The sequence below is a fragment of the Labrus mixtus genome, chromosome 3 (assembly GCF_963584025.1).
Source record: "Labrus mixtus chromosome 3, fLabMix1.1, whole genome shotgun sequence".
NCBI classification, from domain to species: Eukaryota; Metazoa; Chordata; class Actinopteri; order Labriformes; family Labridae; genus Labrus; species Labrus mixtus.
In genome coordinates this window covers 29,140,353-29,152,543 of record NC_083614.1, presented here as the reverse complement: position 1 = coordinate 29,152,543, position 12,191 = coordinate 29,140,353, and the positions used below count along the sequence as shown (strand labels likewise).

The 12,191-nt window shown below is 40.3% G+C and overlaps 1 protein-coding gene across 1 annotated transcript in view; it reads left to right on the top strand.

The window, feature by feature from the left end:
- The window catches only part of znhit6 (zinc finger HIT-type containing 6), a 36,252-nt gene extending 25,212 nt beyond the window's left edge, over positions 1 to 11,040 (top strand). Inside the window, exons 9-10 of the mRNA XM_061034409.1 lie at positions 8,004 to 8,128; positions 10,212 to 11,040. Of these exons, the coding sequence (XP_060890392.1) occupies positions 8,004 to 8,128; positions 10,212 to 10,603 (517 nt within the window). The 3' untranslated portion in view covers positions 10,604 to 11,040. The remainder of the gene's footprint in view (positions 1 to 8,003; positions 8,129 to 10,211) is intronic.
- The last annotated feature ends 1,151 nt before the right edge of the window (positions 11,041 to 12,191 follow it).

Here is a 12,191-nt window from a genome sequence, read left to right as displayed (position 1 = left end):
GCACTAAGCTACATTTAGCAAAGTTACAACGGCAAAAAAAAAAAACGTCCTGTAAAGAGGCAGAAACAGCCATCTGCCAAAACTGCGCTGGGTTTGAAAAAAGGGATAGAGAATTGACTCACTATTGGAGACAAATGGTCATTTGAGGAATAGCAGTTTTTGGCACCTTTTCATTGGCTCCATTTTTATCCCTGAGGGTTGCTGATTGACAAATATGGAGTTAACATAAGATGCAGGATTTACATTCATTTTAAGATTTGTGTCTGTTCTTTGAGTATCAAATGAAACGATGGGATCTTTTTTTTTTACTTTTAATGTGTCAGCTTCCTGTTCTTGTTGGGCACCAAATCTGTGTGACCACTCTGATCGTATGATTGGATTTACCAGACAAGACTGATTTATTCAGCATGCATAAAAATCACCACCATTTTTTTTAGGAACGTGACATCACTGACTACTTAATTTCATGAAAAGCTACACAGACTTTTTGGCTTGTCGACCTCAAGGTTTGTTTTTCCCTTCACTCTGAACTTTTGATTCCAACACTGAAATATTCCATTGTTTCAGACATTTCCCCTCAACTTGTAAATACATTTCATCTGCTGTCTTTCACTTTCTCTCACACTCTGTTACCACAAGTCCTGTCCTGTACGCTCTCCCCTTCCTGTCTCGTTTTTGTCATGGGGGTCATGAAGGCTTGTTGATAGCACCCATTCGCCTCGCCTACATTCAGATTCCTTGGCTGTCCTCCATTCCCGCTTAGTCATGGAGTGAATGATGATCCTCGTAATCATTACCCCCCTGGCCAGGATGAAACGTCATGAAACCTCCCATCCTTCATCCTCGTAACACACATACATACTCCTTTTGTTCTGCACACTGGGCTGGGCTGCACCCACTTTCTTAGCCGATAAATTTTAATTTTATTGCCGGAAATAGAGCGGAAGAACCAAAAAAAAAAAAAACGTGTGTAGAGATGAAGTCGTTTTAGTGCCAACATTTGGCATGAGCTGTTAGAAGGTCAGATTTTTACAGATACACGAATGTAAAGAAAGTTTTAAGTGTCACTTCTGGGATGAAGGGCTGGACAGTGAATCGAGTTTCAATTTAAATTTAAAATTTGGCTTCCCAAGACAATGAAAACATAATCGAGATTAAAGCACTACTGCTCCACATGCGTGTTGTGCTTGTTTTGTCCAAAGGTCTTAACATGTGTGGAAAATGTTTGAACCAAAACGTTGTTAATTAATCTTTATTTTTTTCATTATTATATATGTCATCATTTTTGTATATTTACATTTTTTCCACGTGTTTATTGTGTGTGTATCTTCAGAATTTGGAGTGTTTAAGTGTGATAAATTAATCAAAATACCAATCAAAATAATAGTGATCATGATTTTTGCCTTCATTGAGCAGCCCTACTGTGACCCCACACACATTCACAGTGTCTCCTTTACAAATACAGTTATCACAAGGTAATATATAACCCGACATGATCACAGGGTAATCATTAATAATGCCCATGTGGAGACTACATTTCTTAAGATTTCCTCAAACAGACAGGTTGGCTTCATTGGTTTAATCTGATTTTCACTCAGAAGTTTTCAAATGTGTCAAAGGTTTTCTCCTCAGCTGATGGTTACTTCCATGTGAAAACAATGCAGGAAATACTTTTGCATCTAAAGCATGAAGAGAGAAAAAATTGATCCTTTCTGTGATTATTGTTTTCATAGATCATTTTCACATTCATGTAAACATAAATTGATGCCTCCTTGTTTAACGCACAACACACGCAACACACACACTACACAAAAACAGTGTGCACCTGTGCCCTTCCATAATGTTACATAAGTGTGAGTCACAGGGCAGGGATTTCTAAAGCCTGATAAAACCTCTCTCACAGGGTCTCACCCTCATGAAAAGCTTACCCTGCTGTGTCTAGTTTTCCCTCACGGCTGGCGCTGATGGGTTAATATACGTCTGTGTGAGAGTAGAAGTTTAAAACTGTGAAGAAGGTTTTATGATTTTTAACACATGCCTGATGATGTCTGTCTGCTTCCTTGATAATGAACTAAACTTAAACTATGCTCCCAAAGCCTCGTATTGCTTAGACCATTTTCCTCATTCATTCAAAACAGGGACGATGAATTTGAAGATGATTTGTAACTGTTTATAGCAGGTTTTTTTTAACTGATGGGTCGGGACCCAGAAGTGGGTCACAGAGCAGCTTCCAGTCGGTCGCTGTTGTTGTGTTACATGTTCTGCAGTCTGAGGGTCCAAACTGCAACATTTCTCATTGAAAATAATCTGATTGGTTGAAAAATATCAGAAATTTGGGACTCGATTTTTCATGGAGGAGTTGGTGGTGGTTCCTGAGACCAGACCAGTTGAGAACCACTGGTTTATAGAACTGCAAAGTCATGCTTATTCACCTATACAGTGTATGCATATAGTGTGATCCTGCACAGGAATCATTTCTCCCTCCAAAAGTGGCAAGCATGGGGTCAGAAACATTTCAACAACCTGTATATCTGGCCACATTTTAACATGTTTCACTGTTTCCATGGCCCCCCCAGTTAGTAGAGGTTAGACGTAGCACATGAAATAGTCCCAATCCAGGTAGAGAGGTATGTAGACGCAGACAGTTCCTGCCGTATCCGGAGACATTTTTGAGTCATACTCATTTATATCATAGACGTAACAGTGTTTCCAGTTTCCAGAGAAAGATTTTATAAATGACTTCTATTACAGCGATTAGTCTATTACAGCCGCAGTCGTAAATCACACTTTAGAGACAGTGTCCTGTCAAGGCTGTGATACTGACTAATTCTTGGCATAAATTTTCCCCTCTCTACTTTCTCTCTGTAACCTTTTCCTGTCACACCTTCCTAGCTCAGAGGATGGGGTGCTTAATGAGCGTCTGTTTAGGCCATAATTCATTTCTTAGAGATCTTGCATTGTCAATATAATAGTGATGAATGGAAGTAGAGCAAAATTAGAATGCTTTTCCGGGGAAGGAATTACCTTATGTTGACTTTGTGGAGTTACATAACACCATTGCAGACTCAGACTTGAGCTCTAATAAAACGAGGTCTACTACAGAACGCTTTTAAGGGGTCATGAACAAGGTCACCCCACTGCAAACCACAGAGGGGCCTCAATGTTGTGGAATAATGCAGCAGTCTTAACAGAAAGCCCGTAATTTTGAAACATATTATTAAGGTTATGAAGTCATGGACTGCAGATGTCATGGCCACTTTGAGGCCAAGTCGAACACAAAGGGTCTGAGTTTATGTTTTTGTTTGTATCTCTCCTGGAATATCAACCAGCTTGTAATAAAAGAGCTTCTTGTGCTAAACTAAACATAGCTGTGTAACCGGTCAACATTCTGTTACTGGAAATGAGACTCACCGAGCATCAAGAGAACCTTTCAAACTCCTGCGGGTGTTTGTTTGTGTTATTTTATTTTAATGTTTACTTTTTATTCATTCCCCTCCTGAGATCCAGAGGATGAACTTTCCTCCTTTCCCGTACCTCCTCTTTACCTCTCAGTCAGCCGAATCCCACAGAACACCTACGCCTGTTGGAAGTGTCTGAAGTGGAGATGCTGTTTGTGCATTTGAAGCCACAGAAGAAACTTGTGCAACTTTGTGCACTTGTACTTTTTTCACCAATGTTGTGCACCAAATCAGGCACTGATTATTATTTTTTTTCTGTCCTGTCCAAACATTTTCTCTCACATATTTTTGGCAAACCCTCTCCTTAGCCCTCCTGAGCCCGCAGATCTGCTCTCCGTCAGCTTACCCTGAAGTGCTGTAAGAGTTTCTGTCCTCAGGTCTCCTGCCGTGCTCAGCTAGTTTTGGGTAGTTTTACTAAAATAGCAAAGCAATAAAAGTAGCATATTTGATTGTGTAAGGGTTCAGAGTCAATGTAGGACTGCTATAATAAGTATGTGTCTCTAAAAGTGTTGTCTGCTAAATGTAAGGATGTCAACATGTTACCACATAGTGAGTGTGCCAAGTGGTGCAGAGGTTGTATTTAAGTAGAGCTACAACCCCAAAAATATTCTGTTTATTATGCTAAAATGCTTCATGGAGCATCAATAATGCTTCTATCACTTTCTATTAGTTAATCTTATGACACGAGCATTTTAATTGATTTTGACACGCCACTTGAAATGCTCTTCTATTTTGGCAGACTTGTTTGTTGACACAATCCCTGCTTCTGGGACAGTGGAGTTTTCTCTTTGCATAACAAAATTGGACTAAACCACCAAAACAGCATTGAGGAAAAACACTGGAACTGGAATCTGGACCAAAATAAGAAGCTAAGGCATATGCACACCTGAAAATATCTAGATCACTTCAGGAGGTTTGCTCAAGAGGTTCTCCTGACCTGGCTGTTCACATGTGCTCCTCACAGTGGGAGACTATCCCTGTCAGAAGGGAGGGGGGGCAGGGGGTCTCCTGAGGTAAGACGTGATGTAAAAAAAAAAGAAGACGTGGATGAAGCAACAGAGTCCTCTATACTATATAACAATATTTGCCTTCATATCAATGCTACGTGTATTTCAATGGAATCATCAACCAAAGAGCAGAGAAGAACATTCTAGCAAACCTAAAACATAATGTAGCCGTTTAATTACGTGTATCGTAGCGGTCACGGTGATAAAGTCTAACCAGTCACAGTATATCAATGTTACTCCCCCCCCTCCCATTGGCTTGAGGTGAATTCTCTGGAGAATATCCTGCTGTGTTCTCACATCATCTCACTCAGACTTGCGGCGGAAAAAATACGAGGCTTCTGGCAGGAGAAACTCCGGGTGAAGTCCAATCAAAAAATGTGGCTCTTTGCATTCACACTTACAGCTCCTCCTGGAAATATCAGGTGTTTTCTGCATGTGTGAAAGCCCAATAAGTTTGCATCAATTCACTTTCATTATCAGTGGAATGGTCATACGTTGGAAAATGTGTCATATTCACGTGATTATTAGCAACACAAACTTGCTAAAACACTTTACATGAAATTAAAAAGGGTGTGTTGTGTAATGAAAGATCTATCTCTGGCATGGACAGAATGATATATTTTCATTATTAATGACAGTCCAAAGTATCAGTGTTCTGTCCATCATTTAATCCCTGTTATGAACGATATCTAATGTTTTTGTCGCTCTAATAATGCGTATTCTTTTAAAAAGGTAGATACTCATCATGGTAGCGGTGAATGGTTTTTAAATGAAAGCCTCAAGTTGAACTTGTCTGTGTATTTAAGTGAGGTGCTCTTTTTGAATGCCGTCGTGTCTTTGGAATAATGGACTTTCCTGTTCCTGCTGTCTGAAACGTGCACATGTTTGGCTCATGGTTTTTCAGAGATCTGCACTTTCTCACATCAACTTTGGCGTTTCAAACATTCCAGCTCTGACATACGGCGCATACGCATTATTCAAGGGCAGATTTTTGCACTCACAGCATTTATAAATGAGGCCCTTGCCTGTCATTACATAATTGCACATAACACAGAGGACGTACAGTTGTATTGGCAAGCACAGCTACATAAAAGGTGACTGAAAGAATTACAGAGCAATGTAGGAACATTTTTGCAGTCGGCAGCATGCAGTGTCCAAATTCAACACAACCTACAATCCTCCAATTCATTTACAACCTAACACAAGGGGAACACGATTTAACAAAGAATAGTTCATTCAGCACTTGCTTGATCAGATTTGTACATGTGCAGCGGATTTGATGAATGGGGAGGGAGTGTGTGCCCATGATGACAGTAACTATCAGACCTATTTCGTTTTTTTGTACTAGGCTGTAAAACATGTTCATTTATTCTGTAAAACGGCTTTTTTGCCGTTGTTGTGTGTATGTGAAGTCCGGGGTTCCTGGAGCTAGCTTCAAGCGGACACTCGACAAACTGCAGGATTTTGCACTTCTGCAATGGCTTCATTTTTCAAGGCCAGAGGTTGCCTGTGTGAAGGCTTATTGATGATGATGCATATCACAACTATCATCTCAAACTAAGAGTTCAGCACAGCAGTGGCAGCAGGCAGCTTCAGAAAATATTACAACAAAGGCAATAAAAACTTGCAATGTACCTCAATCCGTTTGTCAATGGGAGGGACGTACCAGCAGAATTCTCTCATGCGTCCATGCGATGAAGATTATACAAGGATTAAAAACAAATGCTGGGCCGTAAATAGACCCGGGCGGCCCACCCGATGGTCTTGTATTTGTGGGAATGCCTGGTTTGGCATAATAATCTTCATTCAATACCAAACTATTTCCTGTATTTCTTTACCCTGAAACCTTACTGATGCTCTACCCTTGCTGTTGGGTCTCAGCAGAGAGGAAAACAACAAGAAACTCTCTTAAGGAAACATTAGTCTTGCCCTCTGTTCTGTTCATTCACTAGGACACTATATAGAGACCAGATGTGTGCGTGTTCTCGGCTGAGTCACTGAGCCGTGTTTCTAGAAATGGCCAAAACTTTAACAAACCAATCGACACCACAGGGAGCCCCGATCTGCTCTGCCATCTTCCCTTTTTCTTCCTGCTGATGTTTTAGTTTAGCTCTTATATTCACGTAATAAAAAAAACATCCAAGAACATTAATTTGTTACAGGTTAGACATAAAAACGAATGAAACGGAACAGTATTTATCTGGTTTGCACATTGCAAAGGGATGCAGACCTTGCTGGTATTCTGCTTATGCTTGCCAAAATATCTTCTATAAATATTTGCACATCCCAGCTTTTCAAAACTGTTTCAATACATAACCTTTGATCCTTATGAGCCACCAGTTTTTTTCAATCATTCAATTAATTCTTTGTGTTCATCTTTACATAAGATGTTTTTGAACTGTAATGTGAACATGCACCTGAAAACCCCTGCATCCATTCTTTGCTCTGTGGCAACACATTCCCCATGTGTTTTGAGACCCATAGGCTTTCCCTTCTTCTCGTTATGCCTTCTTGCATGAAGTGCCAACTAATATTGTTGTTTATGTATGGTATCATGCAGTATGATCTTTAGCCCACCTAAGAGACAGTACTTCAAGAGGGAGGGCTTCTTGGAAGCTGGCCCACCAGTAAAAACCTGTAAATGTCACATTACAGCAGAGTGCTTTGATTGGCTTTGGGAGTGGGTGTCCACCTGGGCGGTTCTGCGTCTGCTTGTGCTTTTAGCAAAACAAACAATGGCTGGCCATGGCTTTGACAGCTGGTGGGGACGCTGCCAGTTTCTGTATACATCCAAAATATATAACGCCTGGTATTTTGATGATGACAGCTTAAGCTGGATGGTTTTGAATCAGTTGAGTGAAGCCATGTCTCCCAGGAATCCAGTTAACTATTTAGTCTGGTGATTTACGACCATCCCTAATGCATGACAGGACTACTTAGAGACAAGACTAGACTGATGTCATCTCATACAAAGAGCTGGAGAAAAGGGAGCTTGTGAGAGATGTTTTTGATTCTTGGTAGAGTCAGTTTTCCATCTCTTGAGACCAACACACAAGTAGGACCTTCAGTGTGCCAAACCATGACTCAGATCTCGATCAGTCCACAAAAGATTCTCAGCCATCAATGAGCCACAGACGGCTGGAAATAAAGAGATGAAGTTGATAATCAAGAGGTTTGAAAAATGTTAGCCCCTTGTTGCCGTCTTTATAGCTGCCTAGGGTAAAGTATTATTAAACAGCAATTAAAGAAATAATCCTCAATCACTTTTTTTAACCAGCTTTCTGCAGAATCGGAACACAAATACTTATAGTATACTTCTACAAAACATTTAATTAGTATTTACAGTATAAAATTAATTCATTAAAATGTCAATACCTCACATCAGTGTATAGATACAATACTGGCAAACAGAACAATACTATACCATGCTATTGCCTTTTCCATTTCACTATTAGCTCTTCCAATTATTTAGCCAACAAGCTGTAACTGTTCAGTCTTGTGATAACCTCTTTGGTTTTTTTCTTTCTTTTTGTAATAGGTACCATGAGTTGGACATCCACAAAAGCCTGAAGGACAACCTGAGCTACAAAACACTGATTGAATATCCGGTGCTGCATGTTGTGCTAAGAGACCAATGGAAGAACTATCCGCTGAAAGGACCAGGTAAAAAAAAACAACTTAAATCGATCCTTAAATGTCAAAAAAAAAAGTCTGTCCTAATGCTAGCTTCTGCACCTACACTAACCCTCTAAGTCTTCTTTAATTGGTGAATAATCATTTCTTTATCACCATTTTGTCCCTTTGGTTCGATCATTACCCATGTTTTCTGTTACTAAACAAAAGGGTGGATACATAACTTGAGTCTAAAGCCTTCAAAGCCCCAAAACGTCAAACCCCTCTCCACTTCCCCAATTCCAGCAACATTGTATCATGTTCTGCTTTCTCCAGCTGAGACTTTGAGACTCCCTGTTCCCTTATTTTTTCACTATGGCAACATGCTACCCCAACGGAAACGAGGGTGTTCTGCACAGCATCACACACACCAACTTAACCTCAACAGTGACCGTGTCCAAAAAGAGGATCAAACATGACTTACTGTTGGACAGTGACTTCATGAACTGACAAATGACAGAAGAAAAAAAAAAAAGAGAAAACACGACATCAGTCTGTTTTTCATCTCACCTCTTTGGCACTGTCTTTTAAGTAAGGACGCTTTGGGCCAAGAAGAGCCATGATAAAGTACTGCTACTAGTGCACATCATGAAGTAGCAGAAAGCATCAAAATGTGTTAATCTCAGTGGTGTTAGTATAGTAAGTAAAGACCACCCTAATCCAGTATCATGACACTCTCAGACCCAGACAGGCTGAATGACGAATAAAGTAAATTTAGTCTGTGTGTGTGTTTTCAGTGATAAGGCTTTGGTGCCACAATGTTTTGCTAAAAATGTTAGTCATAGAAACATCCTGATAATTGTACATGCCACAGCCTGGGAAGCTGGGCAGGAAGTGATAAAGAGCAATCAGACACTGTGGCAGTGGCTTTTCCAGTGAGGTTAAATAAATGTTGCTAGCAGGCTCCGACCAAACAGCCTGCAGCCGGTCAGTGGTCTGGTTTAAAATACATGTACTCTGTGGCTCTGACTCTGCCTTTGTGGTCTTAATGACTATGAGTCAGGGTCTCTTTGATGACATGTTTATCTTGCTGTTAATGTTGTATTCCTTTTGTAGCCCCACTAAACAAAATATCTAAACCATTTGGGTTATTGCATATTTATCTTACTGAGCTTTTTCAGTGTGGCCAAACCACTCGATATAGCCAGCTCAGACTCTATTAATACTTAATGATGAGAAAACAATATTATCGGTGTGAATAAATAACTAAATGACTAAAATAAATCAACCATTCGGCGCTAGTTAGCCTTCTTACAAACGGAAAGTTAGGTTAGTTTCTGAAGCGAGGAGATTAGTTTGAACAGTTAGAAAACACTTTGTGGGACATTCAGAAAGGTGAAGGTGTCAGAACTGCCAGCGACTTGGGCTTCCCAACAGAGTAAGTGTTCTTTTGTAGGCAGAATATCCTGTAACTGTCTTCTTCTGCTCAGAGAATTAGGGTTACACACCCAACCAAGGTCATTTCAACAGTTCCTGAAGGAAAGGATTTATGCAATACAACAACTTATTCTCTTACCTCATATTCATTTTGTTTAATTCTTTTAGTAATGCTCCATTCCCAGGATGAGCGGTTAATGCGAGGCAAGCTGCTTTTTAATTGTGTTCTATTACAGCACTGTAGAGAAGCGGTGAATTACATTAATATTTCATATTAAAGGCTCAGCTGGATAACCATTTTTTTAGGATGCAGACGCAAATATTCTGGCCAAAGCGTCTGAGGTCTAAAGTGAATTAACCTCAAGTGGACTGTTGGGAGATTATGTTGGGGAGTCGGGCTTATTACTCATAGTTATCCTTTTTACAGTAATTTATTCTTCTGCCTTTCTTCCACGTTCTCCAGTCTTTGTTGCATAACTAATTGCGCTGCACACTGCTTCATCCTGAGACCCGGCATGAAACCAAACTGTTACACCATCATTACTGTCCTTCTCTGACTCTCCACATAGTTTCAGCATGACCCCAGCTCTGCTCTACCCTTTTCTGTTTCAACTTAACACTCAGATCTCCAAACATATTCAAACGTGACGAAAGAATTGACTGTTTTATACCCTAACAGGGGGCAATATTGTTTCAGCTGATCCTGCAACCGCCTGTGGTAGTTTAACAACGAAGAGCAACAAGTCGGTCCAAGACAAAGAGGATGTGTCCAACGTTTCACCATCCAAAGAAGGGACACGCAACCCGGCTGGTACCAACATCTGGACAGAAACCCCCGAGACAAGCCCTGAAGCTGAACTGCCAAAACAGAAGAGGGCCAAGAGAGAGTTAAGCGAGGAAAAACTAGAGGAGGGCGAGATCATGGACAGCAGCGATGAAGAGGAAAGAAATGCAGAAGAAAAGACCCCGTGTGACGTGAGCTGCGATGGTGACAAAAGCCCTGACGTGAATAAAGACCAACCAGCAGACCATGTGGTAACTAACGTTGATGACTGTATGACTAAACACGGTGACAGCAGCAGGGTATAAAAAAAAAAAAGGGACTTCTCCGGTTGAAGCGATGACAAGTCAGCTTCCAGAGCGAGCGCTGAGGTCGGCATGACTAAGGAGGACGCTGTGAAAGAGCTGGAGCCTGTTCAGACCCCGTCACTGTCAGGATGAAAATGAGTCAGCGAACGCTGCCGACAGCCCGGGATCGGAATGATAATGCCCAGATGTTCACAATGAAATAAATGAGGAGGCAGACATATCTGACAGGAAGCCATCAGTCATTGGACCAATAGAGCAATCCCACCTGACAGACTTTCAGTTTTCTTTTTTTTTTTTTACAGAGACTGTTTTAACTAGAAGAATGATCATGATACCTTTATATCAAACTATGTATACAATATTCTCCATGTTTATGTTAGATCTGTCTGGTAACATACTTTCTTAAATAAATACTTTTTTTGGAAACATGTTGGTATTTGTGTTACACTGCTGCAAGGCTGTGGTGGTGAAACTAGTATCCAATACAACAAGAAGTACTATTTTCAGTATTCTCATCTGTATTTATGATGAGCCTCTCAAACTGTATTACATAATCTTCATCACACAGACTTTGTGACAGAAAACAAATTATAATGCTATAAAAGCCCTTATTAAATCAATATGTATTACACATTACATTTACATTTCAGATGTTCTGGAGCTTTGGATTCTCTCCATTTTGCTCAGTATGTTCATCTTGGCCCTGTTGTAAGACTGGAGCCCCATTTCCACCAAGCAGTCCGGTTCGGTTCAGTTCGGTACAGTACGCATTTATTGGGAATGGTACCAAATTAACCAATCCATACCATCCTACTTTTTTGCTACTCTTCTTTTGGGGTGCCATTGCATACCAATCCGACCCTGAAGGGTAGAGCTTGACATAATGCAGTCCATTGATTGGTCAAAAAAAAACGTCACTGCAATAGCGGATATAAAGTACAAAAAACAAACGTGCCGCCATGTTTAAATCCCATGGATTTCCAAAGAGTAATTTTAAGGCTTTCACACAGACCCATGGAAGACCTCTGATGTGCAGACATTTCTAGGGATCATTGATCTTTGTTTACTGTGTTCAGCAATTGAATTTATGGGCTGGCTACACTATGTCAGGCTGCTATACTGTCACACTATTATATAGCTGATGTGGCTATCGCAATCCAGGTTCAACCTCGCCTACCAGGTAAAGGTATGGTTGACTTTGGAAACGCCAGCAAGATCAGAGTTTACCATACCAAACTGTACTGAACCAGACCGGACCACTTGGTGGAAACGGGGCTTATATGGTCCAGAACACCAAATACATGAACCTTGAAGAGAAGGTTTTTTTTTTGTGAAGTTGTCACAATAGTGAAACTCTTAAGATGACACAGGTGAGAAAACAACATGCAGATAAAGAGCATGAGATATTTCAACATTGTTGTAGGGCCTTTAACCCTGAATGTTTTTTTTTTCCTGATTAACCTTTTATCAAACCTGTAAACCCTTTATTTCATAGAGACTTGAACCCCTAAACATTGTTGAATTCACATGCTTCATTAACATAAAAAACATTCAAATACAAATTGTTTGATATACAAGATCAATTCAA